The sequence below is a fragment of the Pollachius pollachius genome, assembly GCF_949987615.1.
Source record: "Pollachius pollachius genome assembly, chromosome: 4".
Classification (NCBI taxonomy): Eukaryota; Metazoa; Chordata; class Actinopteri; order Gadiformes; family Gadidae; genus Pollachius; species Pollachius pollachius.
In genome coordinates this window covers 34,018,234-34,031,866 of record NC_136937.1, presented here as the reverse complement: position 1 = coordinate 34,031,866, position 13,633 = coordinate 34,018,234, and the positions used below count along the sequence as shown (strand labels likewise).

The following is a 13,633-nucleotide window of genomic DNA, read 5'->3' as shown; positions in this document are numbered from 1 at the left end:
AGAGTACAGACAACACTGATATCAGTCAGATGTGCATATACGTGCGGTATTTTGATGGGAAGGAGTTCAGGGAGGAGTTGTTGGCTCTAATTCCATTAGAAGGGAACACCACTGGGGATGTTATGTTTGCCAAAGTGGAGGAATTGATTAAACAACATGCACTACCATTTGAGAAAATAAACCTCATCGTGACAGACGGTGCACCTGCCATGGTTGGTTGCCACAGAGGTCTGGTGGCCCGATTGAAGGAGATAGCACCACAAATGCACGCACTACATTGCCTAATTCACCAGAGTGTCCTGTGCGCCAGACTCAGTGGCGAGCTGAAGAGTGTCATGGATAAAGTGATGAGAGTCATTAATTTTGTCCGGGGTGCATCAAGCACACAGCACCGTCTTTTTCGCCAACTTGTTGCTGAGTCAGAGGCCTGCTACGAAGATCTGCTACTTCACAATGACGTGCGCTGGTTAAGTAAAGGAAAGGCACTGGAGCACTTCTGTGCGCTACTAGATCAAGTGAAAACTTTCCTGCGAATGAGCAAGATGCGTGCTTCAGACGATCACCTGGCCTTTCTAGAAGGTGAAATGTCCATCTCAAACATGGCGTTTTTAACTGATATTTTTGGCCATCTTAACCAGCTGAACCTGCAACTACAAGGGAGAGGGAAAACCATTGTGGACCTGATCGAGAAGATGGATTCGTTTACAAGGAAGCTGGAGTTGTTCCAGTCTGATCTAGCAAGTGGAAGGCTCTTGCACTTTGCAACATTAAAATCACAGGCAGGGGGGCGAGTGACAGGAATTATGACTGAATTCCTTGACAAGCTACGGGACAACTTTCAGTCGCGGTTCCGAGACTACTGTGTCCCAAGGGAAATTGTTGGCTTTGTCCGCGACCCATTGTCCAAGCGAAGCGAGGAATTCTCCTCACTGGCCAAAACAACCATGAGCTCGTTGGACGAGGCAACGCTTCAGTTGGAGCTCATCGATTTCCAGTCAAGCTCCCTCGTCCGTGATGCGTTTAGTGCGCATTCCGTGGAGGATTTCTGGATCGGATGCTCAGAAGAGTACATGGGTATCAAGAAACTTGCCCTTTATGTGCTGACGATGTTTCCATCTACCTACACGTGTGAGTCCAGCTTTTCGTCAATGAATGCAATCAAGACACACGAGAGGAACCGTCTGACCAATGCAAGCTTGGAGAACTGCTTGAGAATAAAAGTGACATCCCTGTCGCCCGACATCCACAAAATTGTGACCGAAGGGAGGAGCCACTTTTCCCATTAAGTGAGTAGCCTACTGGCCTTTTTAAATAGTAGGCCTAAAAAAAATGCCCAGTTATATTGTTTGATCTTATTTAAATTGTAAATTCCCTTTTTTCTGTCTTTATTCAGGAGCAGCGCAGATCCTTCTCCCACGCGGACAATGTGCATTCATCTTTCACTTTCTTTAAGTTTTATTTTAATTGGGCCATTTCACATTTGAGCAGACCTTGTTATGTTGTTAATTTAACGAAACGTAGACTATTTTTTACCTTGCCCACTGGAGGAGGGAGAGGGGACACTTTTGGGTTTTTTTTGCACAAGATTACGTGCACTCGCGTGCCAATACCGTTCCGACCTGTGCGTCATGGATAACTGCACAGATGTTCCACCTGTTGTTTTGTCACTTTAGGACTATCTTCTATACCTCAATAAATGTTTCGAAATTGATGGGATTGCTGTATGCCTTTTTTCTATTTTTTTTTTAAATATGGGGTTGAAAATATTTTTTTTCAAATTAATTATTCTTTTTTTTTTTTTTTTACATCAAATTAACGTCATCTCGTGGGCCAGACAGAATAGATGGCGGGCCAAAATTGGCCCGCGGGCCCCTATTTGCCGACCACTGCTATAGGGTCTATAGCATATAACCGCGTTGTCTGATTACAGTTTGATGTAACAGTAATCTGACAACATCGCTAATAAACACCGCAACTGCAAATTAACCACACAGAGATAACCATGGCAACCAGTCAAACAAACACGCGCATCCGCCGTGTTGATAAACAAATAATCCCCCGATACGTTTATACCGTACAAGTCTTTAAATATCGATTCCTCCGGCCAGAGGTCCGAACATTTGCATTTCCCCATTATTGTCTTTCAAATGACTTTGAACTAACAGAAGCGAACTCGCTAAGTGGTTTGGCAGCAAGCCAGCCGGGTATATCCAGTTTGTTTCAGCGCGCGCACCGCGTGACATCATTGATATCACTCAGGTCCTACTGCAACATAAAAATAAATCCACGCAAGTTTAGTCATTTTAGGAGATAGGTCTGCACGTAAATTACACAAATTGAAAAACTCATAGGCCTTGTTGGAAATTTAATACCTTGTCAGATGACGTTTATAACTTTTGAATACTTTTTAATGGCCTTAATTTGGGCTAATTTCATTTAATACCTTTCTATACCTTTAACAACTCCGCGGAAACCCTGGAACAGAGTGACACACAAACAAACACAAACACACACACACACACACACACACACACACACACACACTTTTAAGGAGTTTTTCACCCGCTCCGTATCCAGCTTGTTCCACGCTTTAAGCACCCAGGCTACTAGTATGCGGCGAGCTGGGGCTCTCATGTTCCCCCCTGCGGTGTATTCCTTGTCCGCATCCCCTGCCATCCAGTTGTCATACGATTCATGCAGACTGGCTGTGAACGGCTGATTCCATGGATGTACTTTGCGTGTGCCGGGTTTTCCCGCCGATGTGGCGAAGCTGTATCTGCTATTGAGAGCTTAAATAAATGAACTATATAAGTTGATTATGAACAATTATTGAAGTTTAACATTTTGTTCAGCAAATTTGACAACTGACTGATGCAATATTGTAGCCAGTGAAAACGCAAAATCCTGACTTGTACATTTATGGGCAGATTTAGAATCATTTGTTGCAAAATGTTGCAAATTTGATTCTCTATGCATAGCGCATCACGTCGATATTGCTGTTTAGAGCTGCTCTAGTTTGCACAGATTCAGGAGTCCCGCAGAGTGAATTCAACCCGGTCCACTTGACATCGGGTAGGCGCATGACAGTGTTTATTTGGCTACAGGCTTTTCTAATGCCTCATTTTGGCTGCTGGTGCATGTGGTGCACTTTCCTATCCTTAACGTCAACATTAACCTACTCAGTAGGCCTGCCCTGACGTGAGTCAGACATGACGATTGGTCTTTCCTTTACTTCTCAAACTACATTACAATTGCATGTTCATCAGCTGATTTTCAAATTTTCTCTGGGGAGAAACCCCCGAACCCCCGTTTTGAAAGGACTCTAACTTCTGAGCTACAGCCCCGAATGTTTTCAATTGCTAGCGACGCTCCTGGTGAAGAGGCCAGCATCTGGGTGAGAGGCGTCCTGCCTGATTCTCCTGGCCCTAGCCCTCCCCCTCTTGCTGTATGTATATTCCAGGGTGGGGAGGGTTAACCTAATGGTTCGCTCTGCTGAGCGGTCTCGTGCGGTGCAGCTTCCATACCAGGCTGATATGCAGCCTGTGAGGATGCTCTCCACAGCTGCAGAGTAGAAGGTCCTCAGGATGGAGGGGAGACCTTGAACTTCCTCAGCCGCCGGATGGGGAAAGATGCGGATGGATTCCTCAGCATGAGGGGGAATGTAGACCGCCATGGGGATGATTGCTGTGAACTCACGGGGCAGGTAGTGTGGACGACACAAGATGGTCAGGTGTTCCTGGTGGGAGGAACAGCCAGTGGAGAGGACGCTGGTATTCCTCGGGTCACACCATTTCTTGTTTGTCATGAGACAAACTCCGCCGCCTTTGGATTTCCAGGAATCTTCTGTTCTATCCTTGCGAGCGATGTGGAAGTGCTCGGCTGGTGTGACCGAGTGGTCTGGTACAGAAGGGGACAACCAGGATTCAGTAACATAAGATGTTGCAGTCTCTGATGTCCCAATGGAAAGCAATCCGTGCCCTGACATCATCCATCTTATTTAACAACGACTGAACATTCGCGAGCAGAATACTCGGCAACGGAGGATTATATGCCTTGCTTCTCAGTCCGTTCCGGATTCCGCCTCGTGGAATTTTGTGTTTTATTAATTAAACAAAAATATATTAGTCAATACATTAGATCCTTATGTTATTGTATATTGGGTGTAAAATGTACGGTATTTAATAGTTTTTTTTTGTAGGGTTTGTGACGCAAATCAGCATATAAACTGTAATATCCGCACATAGCCACAAGGGAGCAGGGCCAAACATATAAGCTGTAATAACCGCACATAGCCACAAGATGGCAGCACCATCACACATACGAGGAGGTCAGAGGCGGGCGCTCAACACCCTAGCCAATCAGAGCACGTAGTACGTCATAGAGGCCACGCCTGCCCCGTGTCTAAGGAGAGAGCTACCCAGAACACATCAGACACTCTAGAGGCAGAACATCTATTAGAGGACCAACTAAGCGTATCTCCACGCGTGCATATACAATACCCCTCCTTTAGCTCCATAGATACCATACCGAACCTTTACCAAATAAAGTCAGTTAAAAGCCATCCTTATTCGATGAACTTTTCTAAAAGAAAACGACAGGTTTGTAAACCAATTTGTATGTTAATGTTACATTTATTGTAGTATATTGTGTATTGTATTGTAATACATGTTATCAGTGCATCTAGATGTTATGTATGAGAAGCAAAGACAGCATTTGTGGGTGCAGGGGTGTCAGTTGTGTACTGCTCGACTTTACGTGCGCGCTCAATGAATCGTTTCTGCTTCACAGGCTTTATTGTTGCTCTCGCGCAGGGGCGCTGCCTGGCGGGGAAAAGTGGTACTGATTCTAAGGGCCCAGCCCAACGCAGCACGGCCCACGGCCCGCGGATGGCAATTAATAATATAATATATTATTGCCTTTTTTTTTTTTTTGAAATGTCTTGAAATGTTTTTTTTTATCGATTGTTTTGAAAAAACAGTCGATAGATGTTGGGGGGGGGGCCCAAAATTAGAATCTTTCATAGGGCCCAAAATTCCTGGCAGCGCCCCTGCTCTCGCGATCAAATAACTGCTGACCGCAAGTGCAGTTAAAGTGTTTACAATAATGATTTGTGCGCACGGATGTGTTAGTTGTTCGCCCGGGAAGTGATGTTTGCGCGCGCCTTTTGTCAGTGATGTGCCGTCATAAACAGTGCAGGCCTGTCTGGGCTCAGTGTTGGAACACAATAGACTCTTCGCTCTTAACACGTGCAAGAAAAAGTCCCGGTACCATTATAGGGAGTGGAGAAGACTGAGGTTTCCGTCCAAAACATCCCAGACACAAACAGAAACACCAATAAAACCATCCCCACATACACTCTCTCCCGTACTCCTTTAACCGTCAAACAACTAAGAAGTAAATGTTTAAACGTAATTTAGCTGGGCGATCTCTACAGAGAATAAAGTTCTCTCCTCCTTTGTCTCTTCCCTCTCTCTCCTTTTTCCCGCTCACTCGTGACCTCTCACCCTTCCCCAGATGACCCCGAAGTCTCTATATCAACCCATCCTATTGGTTGAACCCAAATATCATCAATACAACCAAATGTTCTGAACATGGTTACAAATGTTTTAAAATATTGAGTTATCTCTTCAGCCTGGTTTAGCAATCTGACAATGTTATTCTGGAACCAATCCATATTTGTGAATAAATGTTTTGTGATTTGAATAATGAATACTAAACATATTAAGCTTTTAAAATGCATTTTGTTAGACAATTGCAAGTTTCTAATATCTATTTTGATAGACCCTCCAAAATGTTGCTTTGAGGGGGTCTTAAGTGTCCAACTAGAGGTCTCAGACCCTCCCAAGACCCCCTGTATTTCACCCTGCTCTCAACTATCACCGTCCCGTACACGGGAGACACTATCGTTATATTTTGTGTTCATGTTTGTTTTTATGATTAAAAATTTGCTAGCATATGGATCTATAACTATATCCATGTAACAACAAGATGTAGCATTTCTATGATACCAAAGTCATTAATGTGGTCATCACAGGTACTGAGTTATCAGCTGAGTAATATAACTGTTCTCTGATATGGATTGTGGTGCATCTGCACATTGATTTAAACTGACCTGAGAGTTTCCAGTGTACAGTGTGGACTCCCCAGTCCAGCAGAGAGCAGCTTCACTCCTGAATCCTGCAGATCATTGGTACTCAGGTCCAGCTCTCTCAGACTAGAGGAGTTGGAGCTGAGAACTGAGGCCAGAGCTTCACAGCATCTCTTTGACAGATGACAGCCATTGAGCCTTCACAAAAAATAAACACAACCTGTTAGGAACTGTAATTAAATTATAGGAGAATTATAACCAGTTTTTTTAAATACATGAAATAAATAATATGAATAACCTGGATCTTAAAATATCAAGTCAAACATTTCACACAGATGTTAAATTATCCAGCAAAAAGTATCATTATACTTCACTTAAACATACAGTTTTATTAATAGGTTGTTATTAAACTTTATTAAACAACTCTAAACCGCACTTTACTGTCTGACTACATGATAATCAGAATCTTATACAACATACACATTATACCATCATTAACAAACTAAGAATATAATGTCTTTCTAAACTGCCATGCCAACAAAAATATAAATATGTTGAGTTATTCTTATGAAAACAATGTATTTATGACCTAACCTTTCTGGATGTAAATCTGTTAAATGTCTTCTGATATTGAACCTTTTGGTGTTATTGTTTGACCATTGGGTAAAACTGACCTGAGAGTTTCCAGTGTACAGTGTGGACTCCCCAGTCCAGCAGAGAGCAGCTTCACTCCTGAATCCTGCAGATCATTGGTACTCAGGTCCAGCTCTCTCAGACTAGAGGAGTTGGAGCTGAGAACTGAGGCCAGAGCTTCACAGCATCTCTCTGACAGATGACAGCCATTGAGCCTTCACACAAAATAAACACAACCTGTTAGGAACTGTGATTAAAATAACATAAATCTTTAAGTTATTCCACAATGAAGGAATGTGATTAGTTTAACAAAAAATACTACATAATTAGATGTATAAATGTTCATTATATATTCAATGTAAAATGTTAAATAGTTGTGTAGTTGAGATTGAAAATGTTTTTAAATGAAAACTACTTCTATGTTCTATTGTTCTGAATATTCTCTTATGTGTACTGTAATACATTAAACGTTAATAGGACACCTACAGAGATGTTTTGTATATTATTATATAACTTAACTTAACCCTATTCTGTTATGAGTAGAATAGTAAAACATGTTGTTATGAACTTACAGAGATCTTTTGCATGGTATTTTTACCTTATATTTAAGTTTTATGTATATTGTGTTGTGTGTATTTTAATTCCTGTTACGAGTGAACCTACAGAGATGTTTTGGAGGCTTTGACCACTGGCAGCAGCCTCAGAAGACCCTCCTCTGAAGCAGAGTATTTCTTCAGGTCAAACACGTCCAGCTCCTTTTCTGATGTCAGTAAGATGAAGACCAGAGCCGACAGTTGAGCAGGAGAGAGAGATTTTCCAGAGAGACTTCCTGATGTCAGGTACTCTTCGATCTCCTTCACTAGAGAACGGTCGTTCAGCTCATTCAGACAGTGGAACAGATTGATGCTTCTCTCTGGAGAGAGATATCCTTTTATCTTCTCCTTGATGTAAGACACTGTTCCTGTATTGGTCAGTGAGCTAGTTCCTGTCCGTCCCAGCAGACCTTGTAGGACAATCTGATTGGTCTCCAGAGAGAGGCCCAGGAGGAAGCGGAGGAACAAGTCCAGGTGTCCGTTCTCACTCTGTAAGGCCTTGTCCACAGCACTCTGGTAGAGGAGGAGGAGTTTAGCTTTCCCAGAGGTGGGTTGTTCTTCTGAGAGCAGATTGACCCCAGTTTTGATGAAGGACAGAAAGACATAAAGGGCAGCCAGAAACTCCTGGATGCTCAGATGGACAAAGCAGAACACCTTGTCCTGGTACAGCCCAAACTCCTCTTTAAAGATCTGGGTGAACACTCCTGAGTACACTGAGGCTGCTCTGATGTCGATGCCACACTCTGCCAGGTCTGCCTCGTAGAAGATCAGGTTTCCTTTCTCCAGCTGGTTAAAAGCCAGTTTTCCAAGAGAAACAATGATATTCCTGCTCTCTGAACTCAAGTGTGGACCTGTTTCAGCTCTCCTAGGATACTTCCTGTCCCCCTGTATGGACTGAACCCTCAAGAAGTGGATGTACATCTGAGTCAGGGTCTTGGGCATCTCTTCGATCTGGGATTCGAAGATGTTCTCCTGAACTGTAGCAGTGATCCAACAGAAGACTGGGATGTGACACATGATGTGGAGGCTTCGTGATTTCTTGATGTGGGAGATGATTTTGTTGGCCAGCGTCTCGGTTTTGAATCTTTTTCTGAAGTACTCCTCCTTCTGTGGGTCGGTGAACCCTCTCACCTCTGTCACCATGTCAACACACTCAGCAGGGATCTGATTGGCTGCCGCAGGGCGTGTGGTTATCCAGATGCGAGCGGAGGGAAGCAGAAAGCCCCTGATGAGGTTTGTCAGCAGCACGTCCACTGAGGTCGGCTTTGTGACATCAGTCCAGATCGTATTGTTCTGGAAGTTCAGAGGAATTCGACACTCATCCAGACCATCCAAGATGAACACAACGTTGAACCGGTCGTATCTGCAGATTCCTGCTACTTTGGCCCCAATAAAGAAGTGATGAAGAAGTTCAACCAAGCTTAACTCTTTCTCTTTCACTAAATTCAGCTCTCTGAAAGTGAGGAGAAATGTGAAGTGTATGTCACGGTTGGTTTTGCCTTCAGCCCAGTCCAAAGTGAACTTGTGTGTTAAGATGGATTTACCAATGCCGGCCACTCCAGTTGTCATTATTGTCCTGATTTGTTGATCTTTTCCAGGTAAGGGTTTAAAGATTTCTTCACATTTGATTGGCGTTTCTTCCTTGGCCGGTTTCCTGGAAGCTGTTTCAATCAGTCTGACCTCATGTTCCTTGTTGACTTCTCCAATGCCTCTCTCTGTGATGAAGATCTCTGTGAAGAAGTCATTCAGATCGGTTTTCTCTCCTGCTTTAGGGAGTCCCTCAACCACATGGCGGGATTTCTTCTTCAAATGAGACTTGACTTTATGTTGGCACTCGACAGCAGCAAATTCTAATTGAGAATGAACAGAAGACATCAGTTAGTGGATGGTGACATCAGTGGAAGCATGTCAATATTTCCTGTAAAATGATCAACCTCATGATATTTATTGGCTTCATTACTTGTGGTTCAAGAAGCTGGTCGTGACAAGGACTGGATAATTTATTTATAATTTTGTTTTTTATTTCCACAGCAAAATGATTCGTCTAATTCTATAAGAATGATAGTGAAAAGTGAATTGATAGTGCAACAAGATAGTGCTGCATCTTTTCCACTGAGTTGTTATGCTGTTGATTTGCAGTTTAATGTTTACAATTCTTTAACCTGATGGACACACAATAACTTTACATATCTGGATCAAACCATTTAACCTTATACCCCCACAATAACCCTCCATATCTGGATCAAACCATTTAACCTTATAACACACAATAATCCAATATATCTGGATCAAACCATTTAACCTTATACCCCCACAATAACCCAATATATCTGGATCAAACCATTTAACCTTATACCCCGACAATAACCCTACATATCTGGATCAATCCATTTAACCTTATACCCGACAATAACCCTTCATATCTGGATCAAACCATTTAACCTGATGCCCCACAATAACCCTACATATCTGGATCAAACCATTTAACCTGATGCTCCACAATAACCCTACATAGGAATGTAAAAAATATTACAGAATGTCATTTAGTCTGAACAGAACAAATAAGAGTCTCATACTGCTCTTTGAAATAATTATTCATTCTGTCTTCAAGATAAGAGTCTCTTCTGCATTTAAAAAAGAGTCTCTTACTGTCCCCCAGTGTGTCGGCCAGTTCCTCCTGGTTCATCTCCATCAGGCAGAGCTTTGTGATGTCCACCACTCCCTCTATGGCGCGCCTCCTCTGCTCCTCCTTCTTACCATCCACCTCCTCCTTCTCCTCCCTCTGACTCTCTGAGCATTGTGGGTAATCTGAGAAGAGATCCCTCCAGAGCTTCTTCAGCTCCTTGTCTAGGAAAGCGTGTGCGTTCTCCTCAGCCCTCTGGAACAGAACAGACATCAAGGAGAACTTTACTCTGAACTCACTGAGGACATCAGAAGCATCTGTCCTGGATTCACGTCCGCTGGTCTAAAGAGGGAAGCCTGGAGACTATGAGCTCCACAAGAGATGCTTTCTGATGTTTATGTAGAGCTGAAGTGAAATGTCTTGGTGGACATTTACACACCTTGATCAGCTCTGATTGATGCTGCTGTAGAGACCTGGTAACCATTGAACTCTTTTGGTGTGGTCTGTGGGGAACACACACACACACACACACACACACACACACACACACACACACACACACACACACACACACACACACACACACACTATTGTTTTTTCCTGATCTGTAAACATCAGTATCAGTAGAGTCTGATAACAACCAACTTGTCTCTTTTATCGTCTGTTTGAAACTCCTACCTCTCCTCTCTGGAGGGGCGTCCATCTTTAAAATCAGGAGGATGATCCATAGAGTGGTCACTCTTCATGGAGACACAGCTGGGTCCAGCGGAGTCTGCTCTCTCCTGCCTCCTTCTGAAAAACAAACATCATCTGGAAGTTAGGATTTGTGGATATCGTTTCATCATCATTTATTGCAGGGCTACCCAACTACTATCTCATGACTTTCCATTTCAATAATCTTTCTATGATTTTTGAAATATAAATATAAAGGGGAGCTGAAAAATGAAGTTATTATGGCATTTAAGCACTAACATATTGACATAAAAACAGTACCCTTCATACTGTGCATAGAGTGTTGATTCACAATGTATTTAGCTAACATAGAAAATAGAGTTTCTACATTTCTACCCAGACCTGTGTTATTCTTCATGGATTATTTGTTTCAATATATCAATTCACCTCCTAAGATCAATTCAAACTGATTCAATAAATGGGGCAGTTTGAAAGACATTGAACCTTTTAATATTAAACCTGTAAAGTCTGCTACAAGTCGTCTTAATATTAATTTCATTCATACGATTGCTGGGTCCAGGGGAGTCTGCCCTCTGCTGCTGCTCTGGGCTTCAACACACACACAGCTTTTACTCAGACTAATGATGGAGTCATGATGTATCACTGCTGAGCTCTGAGATGGACATCAGTCACAGACAAAGACATCCTCTTCTTACCTCTTAGCTTTGCTCCAGCGGCCATGTTCCCCAGACAGAGTGGTCTTAGAGGTAGGACCCCTCTCCTCTCTCTCCTCATCCATAGTAGACTGGAGACCTGGACACAAACACAACTCATCCATCACTTCATTTGCCTTCTGAACTTTAGCTGTTTATTGAGAGAGATTATTGTGACTGCGTCACACTAAAGCAGTATGGACGTCATAGACCGTCAATATGAACCCCACAACATAACCACACTGCCCTCACTACAGTACAGATGCGTACAGCAGATGAGAAATGAGAGATGAGAATTAAACACCTTGGAGACTGTAACTGTGCTTAAACTACAACACGAAAAATATATAAAAAAGACTTAAAAATGCATTGTGGTAAAATTAAAAAAGTAAAGAACGTTTGAATAATTTCTCTACTGGAACAAAGTCTGAAATCTGTCACTTTACTGAACCACAGATCCCATATAAATCAACTGGTGAAGCTCAACACATCGATAGGGTATCCTCTTATGACCAACGAGTCTTTCTCTCCCTCTATGGCCCCAGCTGTGGTTTAAGCCATAGGAATCGAGTCTAGACCCACAGGAACCCCCCTGTGAAAGTGGTACAGTCCAGCAACAGTCTGGACTGTCGCTAGTCGCTATGAACACATATCACATAAATATTGAACGCCAGGCCTCGACATTAACGGTTGCCCGCTTGCCCGGGGCAACTATAAGTAATATTTGGGGAAGTTGAGATTGATTTCTGATTGGCCGAACGGGCAAGTGGATTTTGGGTGGATGTTAATATAAAGGCTATTTATTCAAGTGTTTTTAGAAACTGCAGAACAACCTTTTGTTCCGCAAAATCACACAAAATAAAAGTATTTGCTATAGATCAGCGCGCTGTCTTCTCTTCTCTCGGACAGCGAGTTAACAGACTCGCTGTCCTGAATATAGCCCCGCCTCCTGTCACTCACTCGCAGTGCGGTCTCTGGCAGAGATCCGAAGGTGTTAACTAAAGGTTGGCCAACACAGCTAGCATCTGAAGTGCAGCTCCTCCGCGAACGGTTTAGGTAGAAGGGAAATGGAGTAGTGACGGAGGAGTGCGGTTTGGAAGTACTTTGGATTGAGGCAAATTACCAAGGAAAGTAATATGCAAGAACACGGTTTTGGGTTTCATAACTGTGCACATGCACAGCAATAGCGATCTTTTTCACGAAATTGGACCCTCACAAACTATATATTATATTAAGGCTGAGCCTCCACTTATTCCAACAGTCCAAACCATATCATTCTGTGACTAAAACTCGCAAATAACGACTTAAGAAGAAACGTCCCCTTTTCTTAACAACCAAAAATGAAGTTTTACCTTTGTGATATTTGTCCACAAAGTTGATTCTGATTGAATAAAACCACCATAAACAGATAATCCAGTGTCTGTGCCAAATTTTGCAACTAAACATGGTGTTTACAATCAATGACAGAGAAGGTTTCTTAAGAAAAAGGTAAATTGCCTTCAATCAGAAAACATGTTCTTCAGCGCAATCTAGTGGCCATATGTGTATTTACGAGTGTTTGGCTTGGTGCATTCGAATAAATTTGCCCTGAACTTTAAACAGAGGTGTCAAGTATCAAAATTGTAAGATATCTACCTTTATTTGTGTCTCATAGTAAGACAGCGCTCCCAACTGATAACGACCAACTGACAATTATTTCAGGTGGAAATGTTATCTTACACTTATGCCGTGTTCCATGGCTTTATTCACTTTAACCAAGTATTATCCCCATTGAATATTTCACTTGCACAACAATCTTTCTTTTGGCACAAAGATGACATTATCGCCCTTGCAGTTGTGGAGATATACTCTATTTACTTTGAGTACGTTCTTTCCTGAAAAAAACTTTTCCCCTGATATCGAAAATGGTAAAGAATATCGATATTTTTCCAGGTATAGTATCGAAGTTAGAAAATCCAGTATCGTGACTGACAACACTACTAGAAACGCGATTGTGATTATTCAGTTAGAGCTACAAGAAACGTGAAAGTTAAAAAATACATCTTTGCCACAACCTCTGACATTTAGTTATGAACATTTGCATAAAATCATGCAGGTCTGCATATAACTGGGCGATAGCTTTAATAGGTTGCAACGGTGGACGGAAATCACTTCATGGCACGATGTGACCGTTCGATAAATAAGTTAACAAAGAGAAGTTTGTTATTTTTTAAACCAACATGTGTGGAAGCAAACATTCAGCTTCAGTCTGAGTTAGGATGAGTTTTCTGAGCCCCCCAAAACCAGGCCGGGTGCCTGGCAAAAAGAGGCC

At 42.4% G+C, this 13,633-nt stretch overlaps 1 protein-coding gene across 16 annotated transcripts in view; it reads right to left on the bottom strand.

Annotated features, from left to right (window-relative positions):
- The window catches only part of LOC307074772 (NACHT, LRR and PYD domains-containing protein 3-like), a 408,596-nt gene that overhangs the window by 267,692 nt on the left and 127,271 nt on the right, over window positions 1-13,633 (bottom strand). For 15 of the 16 annotated variants that reach the window (XM_079735098.1, XM_079735097.1, XM_079735103.1 and 12 more), the window contains 2 exons: window positions 6,763-6,936; window positions 6,113-6,286 (listed from right to left, as the gene is read on the bottom strand). In XM_079735098.1, the coding sequence (XP_079591224.1) occupies window positions 6,113-6,286; window positions 6,763-6,936 (348 nt within the window). Of the gene's footprint in view, window positions 1-6,112; window positions 6,287-6,762; window positions 6,937-7,384; window positions 9,165-9,963; window positions 10,193-10,376; window positions 10,441-10,615; window positions 10,730-11,325; window positions 11,423-13,633 lie in introns of all 16 variants that reach the window. The other variant, XM_079735099.1, reaches the window with a different exon arrangement.